Source organism: Balaenoptera physalus, assembly GCF_965194825.1.
Source record: "Balaenoptera physalus genome assembly, chromosome: 11".
NCBI lineage: Eukaryota > Metazoa > Chordata > Mammalia > Artiodactyla > Balaenopteridae > Balaenoptera > Balaenoptera physalus.
Window position 1 is genome coordinate 87,732,137 of NC_138896.1, and position 21,432 is coordinate 87,753,568.

At 38.0% G+C, this 21,432-nt stretch overlaps 1 protein-coding gene across 1 annotated transcript; it reads left to right on the top strand.

Moving 5' to 3' along the window:
- The first annotated feature begins 314 nt into the window (after positions 1-314).
- KBTBD8 (kelch repeat and BTB domain containing 8) lies at positions 315-20,709 on the top strand. The gene is made up of 4 exons (XM_082412270.1): positions 315-4,951; positions 5,619-5,829; positions 9,439-10,553; positions 13,254-20,709. The coding sequence occupies exons 1-4, from the start codon at positions 4,936-4,938 to the stop codon at positions 13,715-13,717; spliced, it is 1,806 nt and encodes a 601-aa protein (XP_082268396.1). The 5' UTR covers positions 315-4,935; the 3' UTR covers positions 13,718-20,709.
- The last annotated feature ends 723 nt before the right edge of the window (positions 20,710-21,432 follow it).

Genomic DNA, 21,432 nt, shown 5'->3' on the forward strand with positions numbered 1-21,432 from the left:
ATATATATATGCCATTTCATTTAATTATTTAGTGGAAAGATTAAAAAATGCTAAATTACTATACATCTAAAACTATCAATTTAGTCTGACAAAGTGAAATTACTTAACAGTATGACTATTACCTTTCTAGCTTTTCCTTTTTCCCCTTTTCTTGGTGCATAAAAATATCTCAAACCTATACCAATAGTATTGTCCATTCATGGTAGATATTAGCAGACACCAATTGACCATGTGTTTGACATAGAACAAGACATGTTTAATGGAGAAAAAAGTCCTACAACCTCTCATTCTCAATACTCTGTCTTATTCCCAGGGACCTTTATATACTGTAATCAAAAGAAAGTTGGCTTTGGAGCCATAGGTTCCTATATGACTATGGGTAAGGTATTTAAATTCTCCAAGTTTTAGCCTCTTCATTTGTAACACTGTTCTTAAAATTTAATTAAAACATGAAATTAAGTGAAATAATGTAAGTAACACATAGCCATTAACTTCCCTTCCTTGTTCAAGGAATTAACCCCCATCAATACTGAAGTATGAATGTGTTAATGCTTTGCTTTCCAGGTCAAGCCAAGATAAAGCAAATAGGTAAGAACATACTCTATCGCTTTTATGACTGTTTCTATGGTGTATCTTTTCGTGCCTAGCTTAAATCCCACACCAGCTGAACAGAAACTTTTCTCTCTTCTGAAGTCCTCAACATTAGCTTTTTTAAATACTCATTTTCTGCTAACTAGGGGCTGCCGTCAACCCTCGATTTTTAATTGATTATTATGTGAATGTGTTTTATCTCCATGGATGAATCATAAGAGCCATAAGATCCTTGAGGTTAGGAAATATATATATATATATATATATATATATATATAGAGAGAGAGAGAGAGAGAGAGAGAGAGAGAGAGAGAGAGAGAGAGAATATACCACCTTATATCATTTGTATCTACCTAGCTAGCTAGCTATCTATCCATCCATCCATCCATATATACACCTTAGTCTATTCAAGCTGCTATAACAGAATACCATAGACTGGGTGGCTTATAAACAACAGAAATTCATTTCTCACTACTCTGGAGGCTGGAAAATCAAAGCTCAAGGCACTGGTAGATTTGGTTTCCAGTGAGGACTTGCTTCCTGGTTCACAGATGTCTGTTTTCTCACTGTATCCTCACATGGTGAAATTCTCTGGGGTCTCTTTTATAAGGGCACTAATCCCATTCATGAGGGTTTCACCCTCATAATCTAATCACCTTCCAAAGGTCCCACCTCCAAATACCATCACAATGGGGAACAGGTTTCCACATCAATTTCGCAGGAACACATTCAGTCTCTATCTGTATTGCTAACTCTATCTACCTCTATCACCTATACCTATTTTTTTGGTATCAGGAACATTGCCTTATACAGTACCTGCCCAGAATGTAGATTCAGGGTGGAGTATGGAGGTAATAAATATTTTTGAGGAACTGAATATCCCTGCTGCAAATTTTACAGTCTCTTTTTTTTCACATATATGCTAAATTTCAAATACTTAAAAGACAAATTAATGTGTTTTAACATCCTCCAGTATGATTAAATTCGGTGATTCACAAAATGCAATCTTCTAGTTATTACCATGTTGAATCCTCACATCACCTTAGAGGGAATAAAAATTAAAATACAACCAAGGCCAGTAATGTTTAATCAGTAAACCTGAATGTTAGTATCTATTTAGAGTTTTGTATTCCAAAGAAACTAAATCATATACAATATATAAGGTTCTAGAAATTACCCCCTAAAATCCTTTTTCAATATGTAATATTATATCAAATTTATATTCAAATAATCACTTCTGTTGCTGTACAGCAGGCATTAATCCAGCCAACACAAAAGTCTTTAGCAAGGAAAAATGTCATATTTTGCTGTAGCCGCAGCCTGAAAAGAATAAATATACCATAAGGATGTCATTTGCTAAAGTGTTAAGAGTCACAGGTATTTTCTCTTTACTTTAATTTTATGTAGCTCTGGTCAATTTCACGGCCTGAAGCTATACTGAACAGGGAAATTGGAAAACTGCAGAATAGATTTGCAGAAATGAATTCCTATTTTCTTTTACACTTTCTTCATCACAGTTGCTATCATTCTTGTGTTGTGTGGTATTATTATCAACAGGAGCCTGGGCTCAGCTGATAATTGCTAAAGTCGTTCTCTTAAAGTGGAGGCAGAAAAAAACCAAGGCAACTGTGCATTTTTCTTATTTTCCAAATTTGCTGCTTTCATAACCCTTCATCTTTTTAGAATTTAAATGTGAAGACTTTTCTACTCTCAAACAACCATGGTTATAGCAATCTTCTTTGCCTTTGCTTCCTAGGTAAGAAACATTAAAATAATAAAGCTCTAAATGTCTACTTTGAACTAAATATAGGTCCTTCAACTATTCTGGTTTGCTTTTTCAATTTTCATCCTTACTAAAATTTACTTTAAACTGGAACTATTTGAGAAGATTGCTTCAGAGGACAATATAGTACTTAATACATAAAGAAGAAAACTGGTTTACTCTTGCTGCTGCCTTTCTAGATTAGCAGTGAGTTCTTACTAAATTTCAAATTAGAACTATTTGAAAACAAGCCGTAGTCTTTGGCTGTTTAGTATCAACCCTGAGATAAAATCTCCTTTGTATTCTTATAAATCATTGAGAATGAATATTGTGGGACCATTGGCTCAATTTTCACATCTTCTCACTTATTCTGTATTTTTAAAAAGTGTATTTGTAATGATGATGGAATCTTTACCATGTAATGTCATTTGCCCAGTAGAATGGAGTCTATTTACAGCGTCATATAAATGGCACCCTTGTAATTATAAATCTTCATTTTCCCCCTATTTATATTTAAATTGGCTTTTGTTCTTTGTATTCTGCCCACCTCCAAATTCAGAAATTCTTGGGGATCAAAGAATCAGAAAACTTAAAAAAAAAAAAACTAGATTGCCAAGTCTATTGTTAATTAGGTGAGAGTTAAATGAAAAAGAAAATTGGCCAAATTTCTTAAGTCTTAGACAGGTGGCCATCAAAAACAAAATACAAACAATAAAACCCCTATTTTAACAGGTTTGAAAAGGTTGCCAGGTAAAATATAGAACAGCCAATTAAATTTGATTCAAATAACAAGTGATATTTTACTCTAAGTATGTCACTAGTATTGTGTGTCCTGTGTTTTTATTTGCTAAAATCTGGCAACCATAAGGATTGATGCCATTTTTTTTTCTTAATACCATGAATATTGTGAGTGAAACTCCCAATATTTCCATAAGGTAGAAAGCAACAGCGTTTGGCTCATAAAAAATGGAAATTTAAAGTTCTGAGTAACAAAAGTTAAATCAATTTCATCCATGCAGAACTGTGCAGATAGGGTTTTCATAACATGAATTTATAAGTGCATATCAATGTCCACATATCCCAGCCCTGAGGAAACACCAATTCTTGTTAACTTGCACAGAATTATAATACTTTGAGATCTAAATTATTCAGCAGACCTAGCGGACAGAATTGGATTGTTTTTCACCATTCTCTCTGTTTCACAATCACAAATCCCAAGATCCTTCATCAGGAAATTCAGTTGTTTGATCTTTTCAGGGTTAGAAAAGCTATGCTCATTGGCTAACTATATCTCTACTAAAAATTCCTTCCTATTCACTGATAAGACTTCCTTACATTTCAAACATTTAGAAATAGCATTTCCAATGTTAGCTCATTCGTGTCTTACATTTATTTTTAAAATATTAAGTACCTATAATGTGCCAGCCACGCTGTTACATGCTGCAAACACGAGACAAGCAAATCAAAACACGTCAACAGTAAAATTTCTCCTTTCTTTCGAAAGGCTTGCAGCCTATGAGGCTGATAGAATAGGAATTATTATTCACACACTACAGGTGAGGGAGCTAAGTGTCCAAGAATTAGAGGGTCTTATCTAAGGGTCTTATCCACATTAAGAAGTAAAGAGCCAGGGATTCAATAATTGTCCCTGGCTCCAGACTCAGGGCACTTTCCAGTATTTCGTCAAAGGAGATCCCAGTCTACTTAGTATCTTAACCGCTCCATTTACCAAGAGCAAAAAGGAAAGCGTCTGAATCCCTTTATGATGTTCTTGTACTCTTAAAAGTGGAACAGGTGTTCCCCGGGTGCTCGAGAAAAGCAAGGCATTGAGTGGGAGTTAAAGATCCTGAGCAGCCGTTGTAACCAGACCAAGTTAATCTGTGGCAACCGGAGCACTCGGCCAAGGCGATGCTATTTCAATTGGGTGTCACAGGTGATTCATCAGAGATGGCTTACTTTTCGGCCTCCTGATATTTTTCTTCGGGGTGGGGTGTCAGATTTCCTTCGCATTTTTGGACAACAGCCTTCTTGTCCATTTCCAAATTTTTCTGGTTTCACAGCCCTCACGCGGACCCCCGCTTTCATACTGGAAGCTAGTCATTGGCAGGAGATTTAGGAAACGAAGAACAAGGTGGAAAAAAAAAAAAGATCCGGGGGCCTGGAGAGAGGCCTAAAATGGGGAAATTTGCACTTCAAGAGCTTCCCCTACCCCAGCCTCTCAGAATGACAGCTCTCCTCAGCCAGAAGACTACCTCTCCCTGCAGGCACTGCGCGCTCCACAGACACAGGCTGGCGGGCTCCCTGCGCTCCGCCTCCGCCCGGACCGGCCAATAGGAATCCCCGGCTTGGGCCTCCGCCCTACCCGGACCACGCGGGAGCGGGGGCAATAAAACTACATTTCCCGACGCACCTGTGCGCTCCTCGTGGCCAATCGGCGCCCGGAGTTCGGAGCTTAGGGGCGGAGCCGGATGCATAGGCCACCCCATTGGCTAGGGGCGGCTTAGAAGAGCCGGAACCCGGGAGAGAGAGAAGCGAAATGACATTTCCTCTTTAAATAGCTGGAGCCCGGGCCCCGTCGAGAAATGGCCGCGTCGGCAGGTGGGTCGTGTGGTGGCTTGGGAGGTGTGGAGGGGAGGTGGGCCGGGGACGAGGCTCAGGCTGCGAGCTGAGGCGGTGGCGATGAAGAGCCGGAGAGAAGGATGGAGAGGTGGACAGGGATGAGGGGAGGGAGGATGAATGGCGTGGAGGGAGGTGGGCGGTCCGGCCGGACAGGGATGGGGAGGCCGGGTACCCGCCGCCGCTCCGACCTGTTCGCAAGGCGGTTGAGGGGGCACTGGCGGCCGCCATCCATCGAGCTTCCCTCGTGAGGCTCCTGCCCTTCGCTCTCAGCTGGGACGTTCTGGCTGTCGGCGGAGTCGCCGCAGACACCTCGCCTGTTCTGCCCGCACGGTCCCTCTGCGAGCACGGGGTTTCGGGCTCGCCGGGCTCCCAGAGGAGCAGGCTGGTGTGTGAACTTGCATCGCAGCTCGCTCTTTCCCATATCCTACCTCGCGGTCCCATTGGGGGTGTCTGTGTACATATATGCATTTCTGTAGCGGGGAAAAAACAAGCCAAGCGAAGAAACAAACAACTCCCCGCCCCATCCCACACACACCAAGAAAAAAAAAAAAAAAAAAAAAACCCAAACCAAAAACCAAAAAATAAAACCCGCGACGCCGAAACTGGCTCCGAACTTCTTGTGGTTGTACGATTTTTCTCCTCCTAGATTTAAGTAAGTCTTCCCCAACACCGAATGGGATTCCATCTTCAGACACAGCCAACGATGCCATGGACCCCTTCCATGCTTGCAGTATTCTAAAGCAACTCAAAACAATGTACGATGAAGGACAGCTGACAGACATTGTAGTGGAAGTGGATCACGGGAAAACATTTTCCTGTCATAGAAACGTTCTTGCTGCAATCAGCCCTTACTTCAGGTATGATGATGGTGGAAACCTCTATTGATATCCTCACCAAGTTCCTTTTGTCCCTCAGTATTGCCCACTTGATTTTTATTACTGAGATGCAGGAATGAGATGAAACCAATGCATTTGTTTCCTGAGAATAAATAACAGGCCCTATTTTATTAAGCGCTCCCCCACCCCTTTTTTTATTTGACAGATTCTTCTAGAATTCAGGTGGTTGGTTTTTAAGTTAGTGAACATGTTTTTGTTTGTTTCAGAAAATCTAAAATTGCACTGCCCAGTATGGCAGCCACTAGCTGCATGTGGCTATTTAAACTTCACTTACCTAAAATTAAATAAAATTAAAAATTCACTTCCTCACGTACACTAACCACATTTAAAGTGCTCAGGAGCCACATGTAGGTAGTGGCTGCCACATTGTACAGCCCAGATACAGAACCTTTCCATCACTGAAAGTTTTATTGGACAGTGCTAATATGAAATTTGTTCCAAAAATTTATCCAGGATTTCTTTCGTGCACATTAACTCTTTTAGAGTTTAAAACAAATTACCCACTTAATGGATTGTTTTAATGCCCTGGGGATAAGAGCAGTGAAATGAAAATGAATGAAGTACAGTTTCTATGTGTCTTAGGCCCCAGACTAGTGATTATTTCTTAAGATTTCCAGAAGTATTTTTAAGCTAAGTTTTCATTTTCATTTATATTCAACTTTATACATCATAAAACTTTGTAAAGTAAAATTTCAAAACTTGGGTCTAAAAAATAATTTCGTACTCTAAGATCAGTGATAAAGGCAATTTCCTGTTTAACTTCTTTTGTTTCAAGTGCTCACTTTAAGCCTTTCTGTATTCAAAAATGGTGCATGAAATGACTGTGAAATAATTTTCTCAACCTTTATAGGGCATATAGCAGTGTAGTGTTCCAGACAGTAGTTTCTGGTTCCTCTTTCTCAGAATACTGTGTTAAATATAGTCACTTCAGTTTGCTGCTTGTGATGTAACCATTTAGACTTGCCTAGGGTAGGTCATTGGACTATTAAGTATTAACCGTAACGAGGCAGTGAGCTGGAAAGAAAAAAGAAGAAACTGGTATACACAGAAGGTATGAAGTTGGGCCTCTAATGGAAAATGCTGGTGAGATTCATTTATCTAGGCTATCCATTAGATATGGTTAGGTCATTTATGTGTTTAAATATTTGTCACAATTACTGCATATCAAGCTCTGGGCAAGGGTCACTCTACATACATTACTTTATGTAATCTTTACAATCCTGTCTCTACATAGTTGTTATTCCCATTTTACGTGTGAAAAAACTGAGGCTCAAGGAGGTTAAGTGACCTGCCTAAATCATCTATCTAACTAGTAAGTGGCAGAGGCTGGGTTTGATTCCAGAGCCAGGCTTCTTAGTCACTGTATGACTTTTAAGGAACAAGGGTGGGTTCTCTTTAAAGTTTAATATACAGAAGTGTTCATTGTATATTAGATTTGAATAGTAAAAAGAAATAAAGTGAAAATGTCTATATCTCACTGTAATTCTATATTCTGGCTTATATCATTTAACTATCATACTTACTTAAAATTAGTTTTGAAGACCTGACAAATCACTTGGAAAGAAGTATGCTACAGTAGATTTTCTTAATTTCCAAGCAGTTAAGGAAATGCTTGAAAAACTTTCTAAGCATAAGATATGTGAATTCAAATGAAGATATTTGGCTAGAAGACTTAAGGATTAGGTTCTTCTCTCTTGCTAGAGCTGTTTGTACAGAACTTTCTTGGTACCATTATTGCTCCTTATGTGAGTTGTAGAAAGTCATACTTAATAGTTTCTAAGTCTTGCATCACTGGTGGAAGAATAGAGTAGCTTGAAATCTGGCATGGCTGTTTCCTGCTCCCAGTGACTTGTCAGAAGTAAAATTCATATGATTAATAGAAACTTTTTGCTGCTCAGGGTTTTGTGTGGGGAAGTACTCCCACTTCATATCGAGTTTACATAAAGAACCTATTAGAACAGAGGAGAACTTGAGTGTCACGCTGCTCCTGTGTGTGAGACCAGCTTATTCAAGTCAGTAGTAGCTCCCATGATAAAGGGCTATGTGGTAATGTTCTCCTTTGGGAGTTAATCTTTGCCTGATGAAGGGCTTTATTTTTCTTTTTAATTGGGAGCTGTATAACTCAGTTTTTCAGCACCTGAATTGAAAACCAGCTCATACAATGGTACATCTAGTTTCTAGTCATTTAAGAAAAAAAAGTCTGCATGATATTAAACTTAAAATTTACATAGTAGAAGTAAAAATAGGACTCAAAGGACGGTTAGCCCAGGCAACAAGCTGGGTCCAGGTACCCTTGTATACCTCCAATATTCCATATTGCATTTTGGAATTAATTTCATGTTTTTGATGAAAACTTTAAAAGCGACCGGAAATCTTCCCATTCAAGGATATTTTTTTCATAACATCACACTTAAAAATAAAATAGGAGGGGTCTGGATCTGAATAATGAAGTTTATCAGCAGCGTTAGGTCGGTGTCTTCAACAGACATCTATTAAGCATCCTAGGGCACACAGTCCTTTTCTCTAGAGGATTTTAAAAGACCTTTTGATTTTATTTTTTTATTTAATTTTAAGAACAGCCTAGAAAGAAACCTTAAAGGAGGGAAAAGAAAGGCAAATGATGTTTATAAATGACTAGCACTTTAAATAAAGAGCCAGGCTTTTGGCTACTTAATGTTTTGGCCAAGAAAGTACCATAAATGCACAGATAATTTAAAAGAAAAAAAAGAAAAGAAAAAAGCTTGGTCTCAAAGACAAAAGTTTGGAATTTTGAAAGCCATTATCTTCTCCAAAGAATCAGTTAATTCTTAAACTCTCTTTAGAAGTAGGTATTATATTAACCCTACTGTAATCTTTATTTATATACAAATATAAATAGGTAAATATATGGTAACTTTGAGTCAAGCAAAGGTTTTCAAAATATCCAAGGATAAGTGAATTGATGTTATTTATGTTCTTTATAATCATTAAGGACGCATTCAAAGGATAATTATTTTAAAAACAAGTAGGTAGAAAATATGAACTTCTGAAGAGCATCTTGTTTTTCTAAGTTGAAATTTTTAAAGATATGTTTTGAGCACAGGTTGCCTTGTAAATTTCCACTGGGTCATGAGAAGTTTTATTAGACAGTCTCTATATGCTAATGTGTCACATTGACACTCTATGGGTATTCTTAAACTTTCTGACTGACCTGGTGATTGAAGATCTCAAGTCCCTAAGGCATCTTGACCAGAAGCCTCGATTGGGCTCCAAGGGAAATAGGATGTCCTGGAATATTCCATGCCACCTTCTGGTGTACTTTAATTAGGTATTCTCTCCTTTTCTCAGAGTTGGCACAAAGTGGACTGACTAGTCCTGAGAATAGGGTTTTTTTAAATTAGCCAGACTAAATTCTTCTGCTAGATTATCAACTTTTGTCTGCTTTCCTGATATTTAGGATAACGGGAAACACATTAGGAAATATTTTACAGTTTCAAAATGTTATCTTTGTGGTAACTTTATGTTTTTAAAAATTTGCCACAATAATTTTTATTTATAGCACACATAAATTCACCACTCTTTCCCTCCTAGATCCATGTTCACTAGCGGCCTTACAGAAAGCACTCAAAAAGAAGTTCGAATCGTCGGTGTTGAAGCTGAGTCGATGGACTTAGTGTTGAACTATGCCTATACCTCCAGAGTTGTTCTGACAGAGGCCAATGTTCAAGCCTTGTTCACTGCAGCTAGCATCTTCCAGATTCCCTCCATCCAAGACCAATGTGCTAAGTACATGATCAGTCATTTGGACCCACAGAATTCTATTGGAGTCTTCATCTTTGCTGATCATTATGGTCATCAGGAACTCGGAGATCGATCTAAAGAATACATTCGTAAAAAGTTCCTGTGTGTCACCAAAGAACAAGAGTTTCTTCAGTTGACGAAAGACCAACTGATAAGTATCCTAGACAGTGACGATTTAAACGTAGACCGGGAAGAGCATGTTTATGAGAGCATTGTAAGGTGGTTTGAACATGAACAGAATGAAAGAGAAGTGCACCTTCCAGAAATTTTTGCCAAATGCATACGTTTTCCTCTGATGGAAGACACCTTTATAGAGAAAATTCCACCTCAGTTTGCACAGGCTATAGCCAAAAGCTATGTGGAAAAGGGACCATCCAGTACCAACGGCTGTACACAGAGACTAGGAATGACTGCATCGGAAATGATCATATGTTTTGATGCTGCCCACAAACACTCAGGAAAGAAGCAAACAGTGCCTTGTCTAGATATATTCACAGGAAGAGTGTTCAAACTATGCAAACCACCAAATGATCTAAGAGAAGTGGGGATTCTCGTATCACCAGATAATGATATTTACATAGCAGGAGGGTACAGGCCAAGCAGTAGTGAGGTATCCATCGACCACAAGGCAGAAAATGATTTCTGGATGTATGACCATTCCACTAATAGGTGGCTATCCAAACCGTCCTTGCTTCGAGCCAGAATAGGCTGCAAACTGGTGTATTGCTGTGGTAAGATGTATGCAATCGGAGGGCGAGTTTATGAAGGCGATGGGAGAAACTCACTAAAATCTGTGGAGTGCTACGACAGCAGAGAGAACTGCTGGATGACCGTTTGTGCCATGCCTGTTGCTATGGAGTTTCATAATGCTGTGGAGTACAAAGAGAAGATCTATGTTTTACAGGGTAGGTGCCTAAGTGATTTAGTTCTTCATGAAAGGGTAACAGGTCAAATTGTGGTTCACCCACTCATAGTAAAACATAAGTTGTTCCTGTTCATTGAGGAATGCCTCTGGCTTTCTTATCATAAACTATTTGTTGGAACCGTCTGTTCTTTAAAGGACCAGTAAAGAAAATAAACTTTTCAATCAGAAAAGGCAGGTTCCTAAGATGATCTCTGTTTTATGTTCTTACTGTGTTTTGACATCATGTGGAATAAGTATTTTTGAAAATATTTTTTCATAAATAATAATTCAGGATTTGGGAAAAACTCTTTCAGAGCCATTTTAAAGACTTCAAACAAGAAAGCAAGTTTGATACATGACTTTTTTGCTCTTCAGGAATATATAATCAAGAAATGTAGCACCTACTTTTCTTATGGAACTTACTGGATTAGTTTAAAAGAGGAAAAAGAACAAAGCATCAACTGCAGTTGTACTATTCAGTTGCCAAAGAATTTTGTATAAGCCTTACGATCGCAAACGTTATGAAACTTAATTACAAAGAGTTTTCAATTACAGTCTTCAAGATTTTAATTTCACTGCAGTTGATGTTGTCATCCATAACATTGTTTTCAGTTGTTTTCCACTGAAAAACTTTGAGATGTCTCCTTTTTCTGACTGTTAACATTATGAGAGGGACGATAATATACTTAGCTTAAAAATTTTTGTTTAAACGATTGAAGACTAGTACCCTGGCAAAGATGATCTAGTAGAAGTAGAAAGAGGAACTTAGTAAGAGCAAATAAGATATTTGATTCAAGGTTCTGATTTGTGCTAACTAATGTTTTCCTTGTGTTTGGATTCTTATCTTAGTTGCTTGAATGCTGAATGCAGTGTTGACAGTATCAACATCCTTATTCTTCTTTTGTGTTTCTTAACTGCTTATATATAAATGTTTTCCTTACACTGACTACTCTACTCAAATAAAACAAGGAAAAGGGGGCAACTTCTGTGTAGACACACGTGATTTTTTAGGTCTTTTCCCATTCTGTTTTTTTTTTTTTAATAGTCTTTGCTCTAATCCTTTATTTGACTGAAAATTTCCTAGAAATGCCTAAACCCATTTGTTTAAACTTCAATGTAAAGTTAATTCTCCAGAGGGAGTAGTACTCTCTAGTGCCTTATTTTAGTTGACTAGAAGCATGGACATGATTTAGGTTTGTTGGTCTTGCCAAAAAATGGAGTACCTGAATGGATGTAAAATCTATCAAGTGTGGTTGAATAGGTTATATCATCCAATATGATGAAGCTCTCTCTTTATATATTTTGGTTTTACTGGCTAACCAGTTAGTTGATAGAGATAGACTTAATTAGATGACTCCCAAAGGGAGTGTAAAGGTTGTGTATTAATGTAAATACTAAGGCAAAGTAGCAATGAATTAATAGAATTTCAGGGCTGGAAGGAACATTGTTTAATCTGAGATCGTATTTTATAAAAGAGAAATCTGAGGCACTGCGGGTTTTCTTAATTGCCCACCACTGGTTTTAATTTATTAAGAAGACTTTAGATTTAAAAGATCAACTTTTAAAATGTATTATCTTTCCTTTTTATAAGAAATTTGTAGAGAGGTAGTACATGGTAGAAAGTGTTAATTCCTGTCTTTATTAAGAATCCTGTTATATGTTAGTCAATAAGCATACGTAATATGCAGGCAAAAGCTAGGACTTTAACAAGCTATTTTGTGAAAAATTGAAATTACAGCATCACTTTTATTAAGTAGGCAGTTATATTTGTTGATAGGAGTTAACCTAGTTCAAAACAGTTTTCAAGGGGAAGCTCAATCTAGAAGTAGGTACTTATAATCTAAACAAAGCCTCTTTATATAAATAAACTTGACATGAATAGTCAGAAGCTTGTGCTCTACTGTCAGTGGCTATTGGAGTATCATTTAATCTGTTCATAAAGGATTCAGATTTTCATATCAAGGATTTTATACAAATGTCATAATTACCAAGCTCTTGTAAATCTTCACTCGTTTAATTCTTTTAGACATTTTTGTATTGGCAGTCTGACTCAGCACACTCTTTCATTGTCAAAATAGAATTGAAACTGACTCATAGTCAATTCCCATAAATAATGTGCGTGTTTTCTATCATCTTAAGGTCATGTTTTCTCCTCTTGAGTCTTTGTCTTTGCATTACACCAACGCTAAAGTAAACACATTAGTGGCCCATAGACACAAATCTGAACAATTCTATGTACTATCTTCTAATTAAATAATTAGCACTTAAATTTATAGTGGCTTACTCATGATTGAAGCTATATACATATTTTCATCTTACTGGTTAACCATTAGTAATAATGCTTTTTTTTTTTTTAGAGCTGGCTTCAAATAAATTTTCTGAAATACCCAATTGGATAGAGTAAATGAAACCAAGCTCTTAACTGTTATACTGCCCTCAAGCCAAACTAATGCTCATACTTCCCCATTTTGAACACCCCAATTCAGGTTCACTCTAATATTATGTTATGTTGTGCATGGAATGAAGATGTTTTAAGCTACCATAATATTTAATGTATCTATGGAGATGATAAAAGAAATATTTTAGAAAGTAAAATATTTGGAAAATTATACCTTTGGGTCTTCAACATACAACCAAAAAGAGACATGTAAATGTACATATTATTGTTTTTTCTTTTTTTTTTCCCTTTTTCTTTCTTTAGGAGAATTTTTCCTCTTCTATGAGCCTCAGAAAGACTACTGGGGTTTCTTAACCCCCATGACTGTGCCTAGAATCCAGGGCTTAGCAGCTGTATACAAGAACTCTATCTACTACATAGCTGGAACCTGTGGAAATCATCAGCGGATGTTTACTGTAGAAGCCTATGATATTGAGCTCAATAAATGGACTCGTAAGAAGGACTTTCCTTGTGATGAGTCCATAAACCCATACCTTAAACTGGTACTTTTCCAGAATAAACTCCATTTATTTGTTCGAGCTACTCAAGTGACCGTTGAAGAACATGTCTTCAGAACCAGCAGAAAAAATTCCCTTTACCAATATGATGACATCACTGACCAATGGATGAAAGTGTATGAGACCCCAGATCGGCTCTGGGACCTTGGCCGGCATTTTGAATGTGCTGTTGCTAAACTCTATCCTCAGTGTCTTCAGAAAGTACTTTAATGAATGGCAGGCCTTAGTGAGCTCACTGGCACCTTGTGCTCGAGGAAGCTTAGTCTTTGAATGATACAAGAAGTGCTGTCAGTATTTAAGAAAGCTGAGAGTTTATACACGGAGGTGGGTGCGCTTAAAGATGAGTGTAGGGAGGGATTTCTTTTCATCCTTGTGATGGTTTCATTTCAGCAAGCAGAAGGTAACAAAGTGCAATTATCAGCATTTTTTTTTTTTTCTGGTATAAACATAATCACATCATTCTAGAATTCTGTGATGAATAGTCACTGAGATACCAGATGAATCGACAACTATGCACTCTTAGAAGAGTGGTTAGGGTATTATGGGTTAGAGACATCCAAAATAGTTTGATGTGACTTTTAATTTTAAATACGGGTAAAAATCTGAGGCAATATCACTAGGACTTTAGCTGTGACCTCTCTACCACAGAGACGCACTAACTTAGATCCTCATTCTGAATATATGTATATTTGTGTACTGTTTTCAAGTGTACTGGATTTCAGTGTGTTCTGCTATTAGAGTAGATTGAAGGAAAAACAGATCAGTCTCAGAAAGAGCTTTTAGTTTGATTGTTTTATATTTCCCAGGTTGCTTTAAGTTAAGCTAAAGTTTTAAAGTAGCAGTTTTCTGTTGACAGTTTTTTCAAGTGCTAACACTGTCTCATTTTTTTAAATCCTGAAAAGGGCTCAAAATCACAGGTGGCTGGTGCTAGTATAAGTTAATTCATGTGTATAGTTAGGTAGATTTAAATTGTCTGAGCCTATGCTTACCTTTCAAACTGGTATGTTAGTTTCATGGCCATAGTCCTTTACCTGTTGAACTCTTGTGATTTCACAGGGTTCTCTACTAGCATGATGGCAAGGTATGGCCAGTCATTGGTCTAACTGGATTCAATCTTAGAATAGTGAAAAGAATATTATACTCATTTTGCACTAACATGGGCCATTTTGTCGCCTAACCCCCTTTCCTATCCTCTACCTGTCCATTCAGTATCAGTACAATGAAAGGTAACTTATTTCTCTTCTGCACAGAGCGTAATGTGAAGTTTTACTCCTATTTTTAAAATTCTGTTTTCCAGAAACATAAAACTCCTGCAGTAGTCTCATGTAATGGCTTTTACATTACCTATAACAAATAGAACCTCATTTTTTTTTTAATTTTTGCACTTAACAGTTATGAATAATTTTGCATTGAAAACCTTGTTCTAGCTGAAGGTGATTGAGGAGGAAAAGAGTGAGTGAATAGAACCATAGCATTATAGGTACTAAATAGTTTTTCACATTTAACTGATGAATTTCTAACAGTTAGCTAGAAATATTAACAGAGGACAAATCAACTCATGTGTTATACATAAGGCAGTTATTTGGATCAGTAACTTATTTTTTACTCTGCCTGGAATAATTAATAAAGGATATAAGTATAGCCCAGAGTCTGTCCTTAACTGGAACATTTTGATTCTGTTAAAACAAACTGGCATGGTTTGTATTAAAAACTCTTGCACAAATGGTAATGTGATACTGTGAAACAAATTTAAAACATTGCCTCTTTGCATCACATACCTCGTTTTTCAGAAACTTTCCAAACTGCTTGTCATAGCCCTCTACAAGTAGGGAACGTTTCCTGAAGCCGAATTTAAAGTGGACAGCATTTAGAGAATTCACATTTTAAAATCTAGTCTTGGGAAGCTGGATACGTGCTGTCTTCTTGCTGGCCTTGGTAGTGTGTCTATAATCTCCTTATCGACTTTGTCAACTAATCACCTATGTTTTTTCTCCCCATTTTTTCTTTGTCTTCCTGCTGGTTTGGGGCTATTTCTGTGAGCATTTTGAAGCATCTTTACTGTGCTGCATTGCAAAGGGAGGAAAAAAACAAAGCTAAGTTTTACAAGAGATGTTCATGTAATTTATTTTTGAAAGCTTTGTTGCATATCTAAGACTTCCTGCCGCTTTTTGACAATCTCCTGTATTTATTTAGAAGAACGTGTTACTTGAAACCATGACATTAGAATACTGAGTTAATTTACAATGTGCCGTGTGATGCATAGGAGTACAATGTACTGTGGTTAATTCTGCAGTCGATTTATTCTATTGATCTGCACAACAGTTGATCCTTTTGCTATATTGAGGGTGTGGTCTAAGTATAGTGTGTCAAAGCCAAGGTTTAGAATTTGCTACGGAAGTAGAATATATATTGAATTTTGTATGAAGAACTATTTGTTTAAATTATATAGCTGGGATATTTTGCCACTTTTCAAATGATTTCAGAAGAGGTCCTAGAAAACTAAGATTAGTAATATGCGTGGGTCTTTGTTTAGATATTTAAGGTACATTTGCATAGTATGATGAGAATATAAGTAAAAGGCACAATGGGTACTACAGAATTAAAATATGGGGTGACAGATGCCAGTCCCACTTGACCTTTGTTTTTGCATTTGAAGAAAGTATGTAGCACTTTCCTATATATTTTTTACACACTGAAAACTGGACGTGGTATAACTATGTTATAGGAAAGTAGAAATTGTATTCTTTATTTTCCATCTTTGTTTTCTGTTATCCTACAAAGTTGATGCTTAAGCATCAAGCTGGTTTCATTGGTGCATGAGAAAAAGTGGACATGACCTGCAAGGAATCAGATTCCCTATGTGAAGCAGTTTAAAATGGCATTAAATGTTCAGTGCTCAGGTATGTAGTAAGTACTGTAGTCCTTTGGGGGGCAAACGTGTAGATATTTTTAAACATTTTGCCGTAATTGCACAATTTTTTGCATTTTTATCTGATGGCATTGTTTCTTATAATAAAACCTTTTCTGACTGAAAACTTCCATTGTCGTAAATTGACCTCTGACTAGTGAGTTTTGCAGAATTAAAACTGGGTGAAAATCATGAAATACCTTATATCAGGAATAGAAGGAGATTTTATTCTATCAAATGCCTGGTCTGCGGTACAAAATGAACTAGTTAACGTCACCATATATAATGCTCTTGAAATTCTAAAGCAAGCTCACTCATATCGGTAGCTCCTTTGTTCAGTTGGTTCTGCCCACAACTCTTGGTATCCCACTCCTCTTTCTCACAATTCATGTCTAATCCATCAGAAAATCCTGTTGCCTCTTCCTTCAAAATACACCTAGACTCTGAGCACATACCACTTGCACCGCTATCACCCTAGTCTAAACTAGCCTACCCTGTCTGCCTTAATGCTGTGCCACTGAACTGGTCTCCTTTCAGTCACCGTGGACCCCTTGTAATCTATTCTGTCCTCCATACGGTAGCCAGAGTGATCCTATTAAAACGTAAGTCAGGTTACATTCTTCTGCTCAGATCCCTGCAGTGGCTTCCCATTTCCTTCCATATGAGAGCCTTACCCCTTCCTTCCACCGTCAATCTAAACCACACTGCTTGGACCGCACTGCCGTTCCACCTGCTCACTCCATTCCAGCCACGCTGACTGCTGTTCCTCAGACACACCGAGCCCCTCCGACATCAAGGCCTTTGCTCTTGCCGTGTCTTTTGCCAAGGAAGCCCTGACCACTCATTTAGTTTATTTAAGTTTCTATTAAAACTCCAGAGAGGCCTTCCCTGACCACCTCGTGTAAGATAGAATGCCTTCCAACTCCACCCTCACCAGTACCACCCATCTTTTCCCGCCTTATTTTTCATCTATTCCCCCCCGCCCCCACTGAAATGTAAGTTCCATGAAGGCAAGGGATTTATTTTATTTCTTGTTCCCCTCAGCTCAGTGCCTCGGACATACTAGGCATTCAATGTTTGTAAAAACTGAATTTTCATTCACGCCTTAGAGCACCATGAGAAGTGGTAGAACCAGTGCTATTGCCTCTATTTTATTAGATGAGAAACACAAAGACCAAGTGAATCGCTGAAGGTCATCTAACTAATGAGGGGCTCACCGGGATTAGAACCAAGCTTTCCACTTTGACCTCAACCTAGTTTCTATGTGCTACATTAGTTCTAAACAAAACTGATACAAAGGCAGATCCTCTGTATTTTGTGTTTAATGGTTGCCTTTTCTGAGTCCCACCTTTTTCCCAACACTATTATTTATAATACCTACTATAATTTATAACTGATTGATTCTCAGCAAGGGAGTAGATGAAGTATGAAAATACCTTCAGTTATTCATCCTGCACCCCCATCATTATATCATTTTGCTAATATACCACTGTTCTGAGTTCTGTCCCTCAAAGAAGTTGAAGAAAAAAAGAAAAGGCTTGAGAAATACTGATTTAGAGTACTGTTATTTTGGTTCTGTGAAGTTAAAATGACTTGCCATTCTAAAATCTTGGCTGTAAGACTGTTTTTTATTGAAAAATTATTTGCAAAAACAGAAATTAAAAATAAGTGGTCTGGGATCTCTAACTCATCAGAAGAATGCTGTAAATGACACCTGCTAGTTTTTTGAAGTGAAATTTGGAATTTTATATAATGGATTTGAGTAGGGAAAAAAGTATTTTCCCTCATTTAATGTGTCTAGGGTATACTAAAGGTTCTTGATTTGGAACTTTGGTAGACAGAATTTAAATGGCTTTCAGTAGTAAGCATGAAGAGGTAGCATTAACTACTACCAGTTCTAGTAAATATCAAGTTAATGTGTCCATCATTCTCATTCTCCACACTTCATTTTGACAACCTCTATCTCTTTGGTAGAAGATCCCAGAACCTAGAAAGTTGGGCATCTGGTTCATGGGTCTGCTGATATTTCCTTCCTTTTTTGGTAACCTGCTTTAGCCTGGTTTACTTGTGTGTGTTCATAAGGAAGCTATTCTACACGTTTGAACAGAGGAATCAATATGGCTGCCATCCAAGAGAAAGGAAAAAGTGAAGGCATTCCAGTCATCAGGTATATATTTGGAGATTTAAATTGCTAAGCCACAAGGCAAAATTTTAATTTATGAAAGTATAAAGTATTTTATGCATGCTGAGGGAGACACAGTTCAGTATGACTTAGGTAACCACAGACACAATATTCTACTTTTCAATCATGTATTTTAAATCACTAAAATGATAGAACATATATAATAAGCTTCCTACTAGCTACCACCTCTATTATTTAAACTCATTTGCTCAAGAATCCTGCAGTTAGGTTTATTGGATTTCATCGAGATGCCAATCCACTGACCCCATGACTTTTTCCACTATCCATCAGCCCCTACTGGGGACTTTTCTGAAATTACCCATCTTAAATTCTATGATCCATTCAAAATAATGTCATTTTACATTTCCTCAGTTCCCTCTCTTTACTACAGCCATACTTGCCTGAAAACACCCCAACCCTGAAAATCCCAGCTATGAGCCACCTCTGTGTCTGGCCCTGAGTGGAAGAATACTGCTGGAGAAATTCCACGGTCAAGCTGACTCTCTTTGACATGATGTACCTCCCATGGGTTCTCAACATAATGGAGCAGTTTTTACCTTTTCTCAAACCACCACATATATCTTTTATCCCTCTTGGTTCTTAGTTCTCTACTTTTCTTCATGATGTATCAAGAAGACAGCAGCCATTACACAGGTGCTCCCTTTTCTTCCCACCATCTACCTGAATCTTCTCTGCTCTTCCTCTTAAAATATGTGGAAGAAGTGTGCTGTTTCTACCTGTGGTTGCTTTGTGCTCCAGGTCCTTTACCATTCCCTCTCCCGAGTCATCCAACATTCCCTCTCAGATCATTCTAATAAAACAAAAAATGTAATTTTCTCCCACTTAGCAAAACAAAGCAAAACAAAACCAAACAATAACAAATTGTCCTTTGGTCCAGCACCTCCCTCCACTTAGTGCCCCTTCTCTTGGCCTCCATGAAAGCCAAATTTTGTAATTGGTTGTTTCTACAAGCTGTTTCTATTTCCCAGCTTTCATTCACTCTTCAACCACTCCAGTCACTACATTCTCCTCATAACCAAAACTGCTGTTGTCAAGGTCTCCAACAACACTAAGCTGTAAATTCATTCTTCACATTTCTGTCCTTATCTTCGTTGACTTCACAGACATGTTTGGCACAGTTGACCACTATGTCTTTTCTGAAGCCCTTTCCTCACTGGGCTCCTGGGATACCATGCTGTGAAAATCCTCTTGTTACTGGCCTCTCCTTACTAACCTGCCTTTACTGGTTCCTTCTCTCCCTGGGTCCTCGTCTGTCATCTCTTCTCATTTGACCTCGTCTATTTCTATGGCATTGAATGTCATTTGCATACTGATGACTTTCAAATTTATATTTTCAAACCGTATCTCTACTCTTGGCTCCAGGCTCCCATCCGACTGCCTACTAGATAGCTCCTGTTGAGTTGGTGGCGACATCTCAAACTTAAAATCTTTAAATCCTTCTTTTCCATCATCCCCTGAAAGCTCCACCTGCAAAATGCAATTTATATCTGTCCACTTCTCTCCATTTCCACTACCCCACCTATGCTGAAGCCAAGCTTCTACTGCCTGGACTGCTATGGCAGCAGCATAACTGTTCTGCCTGTTTCAACTTGTGTCCACATTCTCAGTAATCCATTCCCAGTACAACAGCCAGAGTGATCTTACAACAAATAGTATTGTGTTATTGCCAGGGGTAGAACGCAGCAATTGCTTATCATCAGGTGCTACATAAATGGCCCCTTGCTTACCTCTCCAACCTTATCCAGTGCCACTTTCCCTGTTGCTACCTGTTCTTTAGATACACTGGCTATATCTAAAGACCTTGTGGGTGTTCCTCCCATACACACTTGGCACTCATTGTTTCCATGTGTATTGACCTTTATGGCTTCCAGTTGCCATACAGGTATTCCAGTTACAGGTAGTTACCCCTGAGGAGCAGCTTACAGCCAGTTCCTGATGGGAGCTGGTTGATAAAGACTCCAGCTTCTTCCCACAGGTGGGATAAGCAAGGCATATTCTACACTGTCTCCTAGAGTTCCCCAAAGTGGATGAGCCCTAGTTGCCCATTATATCTGCTTGATAACCACATCTTCCCTAATTCACTTTCCTACTCTCCAATGTTTTTTTTTTTATACTTTGGGTTGTGATCTACTACTACTTTACTTTGTGGCTCAAATCGTTCCAGCTTTGGCCACCCGAAGCTCTTTCAGTTGGCTCCTGTGCCCCTTGGACATACTCCCATTAGCGTGAGTGTTCTCATTTTTTTTTTTTTAAATATTTTATGAGCTGTTCCTATTTTCCCACCCTATAAGATGCTCCAGGCTTAATTCATATGTTTCCTTCCCCAGGCCTGGGATCAGCCATTTCTCCAAGGATCTCTAGTTCTTTTCACTGGAGATCTGGGCACTTGGTGCACTCATTGTTACTGGGAGGTCTTTGTTTCTAGACCCTCTCACCTGACTGAAAAAGGAAGTATGTGTGTGTCCTCTAACTGCTTTATATGCACATATCTAAAAAATTCCTATATGTAACTACATCAATATGAGGCTAAATTTTAGTTCATACTGATGTCTCCTACTCTAATCTATTGCTACATGGAAACCCCTAGCCTTTTCTCCCACTCTGACAGCTCCAAGCCTAGCTCCAAGCATCTGCCATCCATTTACTAAATTGTTCAATTCTAGTGTATGCATACAGTGGTGTCAGAATTGTTAACCCACACTCCCATGCAACTTTATTAATGAGAGCACAGTGCTTATTTACAGTTCTTTGGCCTTTACTCTCACAGATTCCACTCATTTCTAGAGTTATTTAGGTCAGCGCCTTTCCCTCCCA

Bases quoted from the DNA above. Each gene is read 5' to 3' on its own strand.
- KBTBD8 (XM_082412270.1), top strand. The intron at 5,830-9,438 runs GTATGATGATGG...TTTCCCTCCTAG, and splicing joins GCAATCAGCCCTTACTTCAG to ATCCATGTTCACTAGCGGCC. The intron at 10,554-13,253 runs GTAGGTGCCTAA...TTCTTTCTTTAG, and splicing joins GAAGATCTATGTTTTACAGG to GAGAATTTTTCCTCTTCTAT.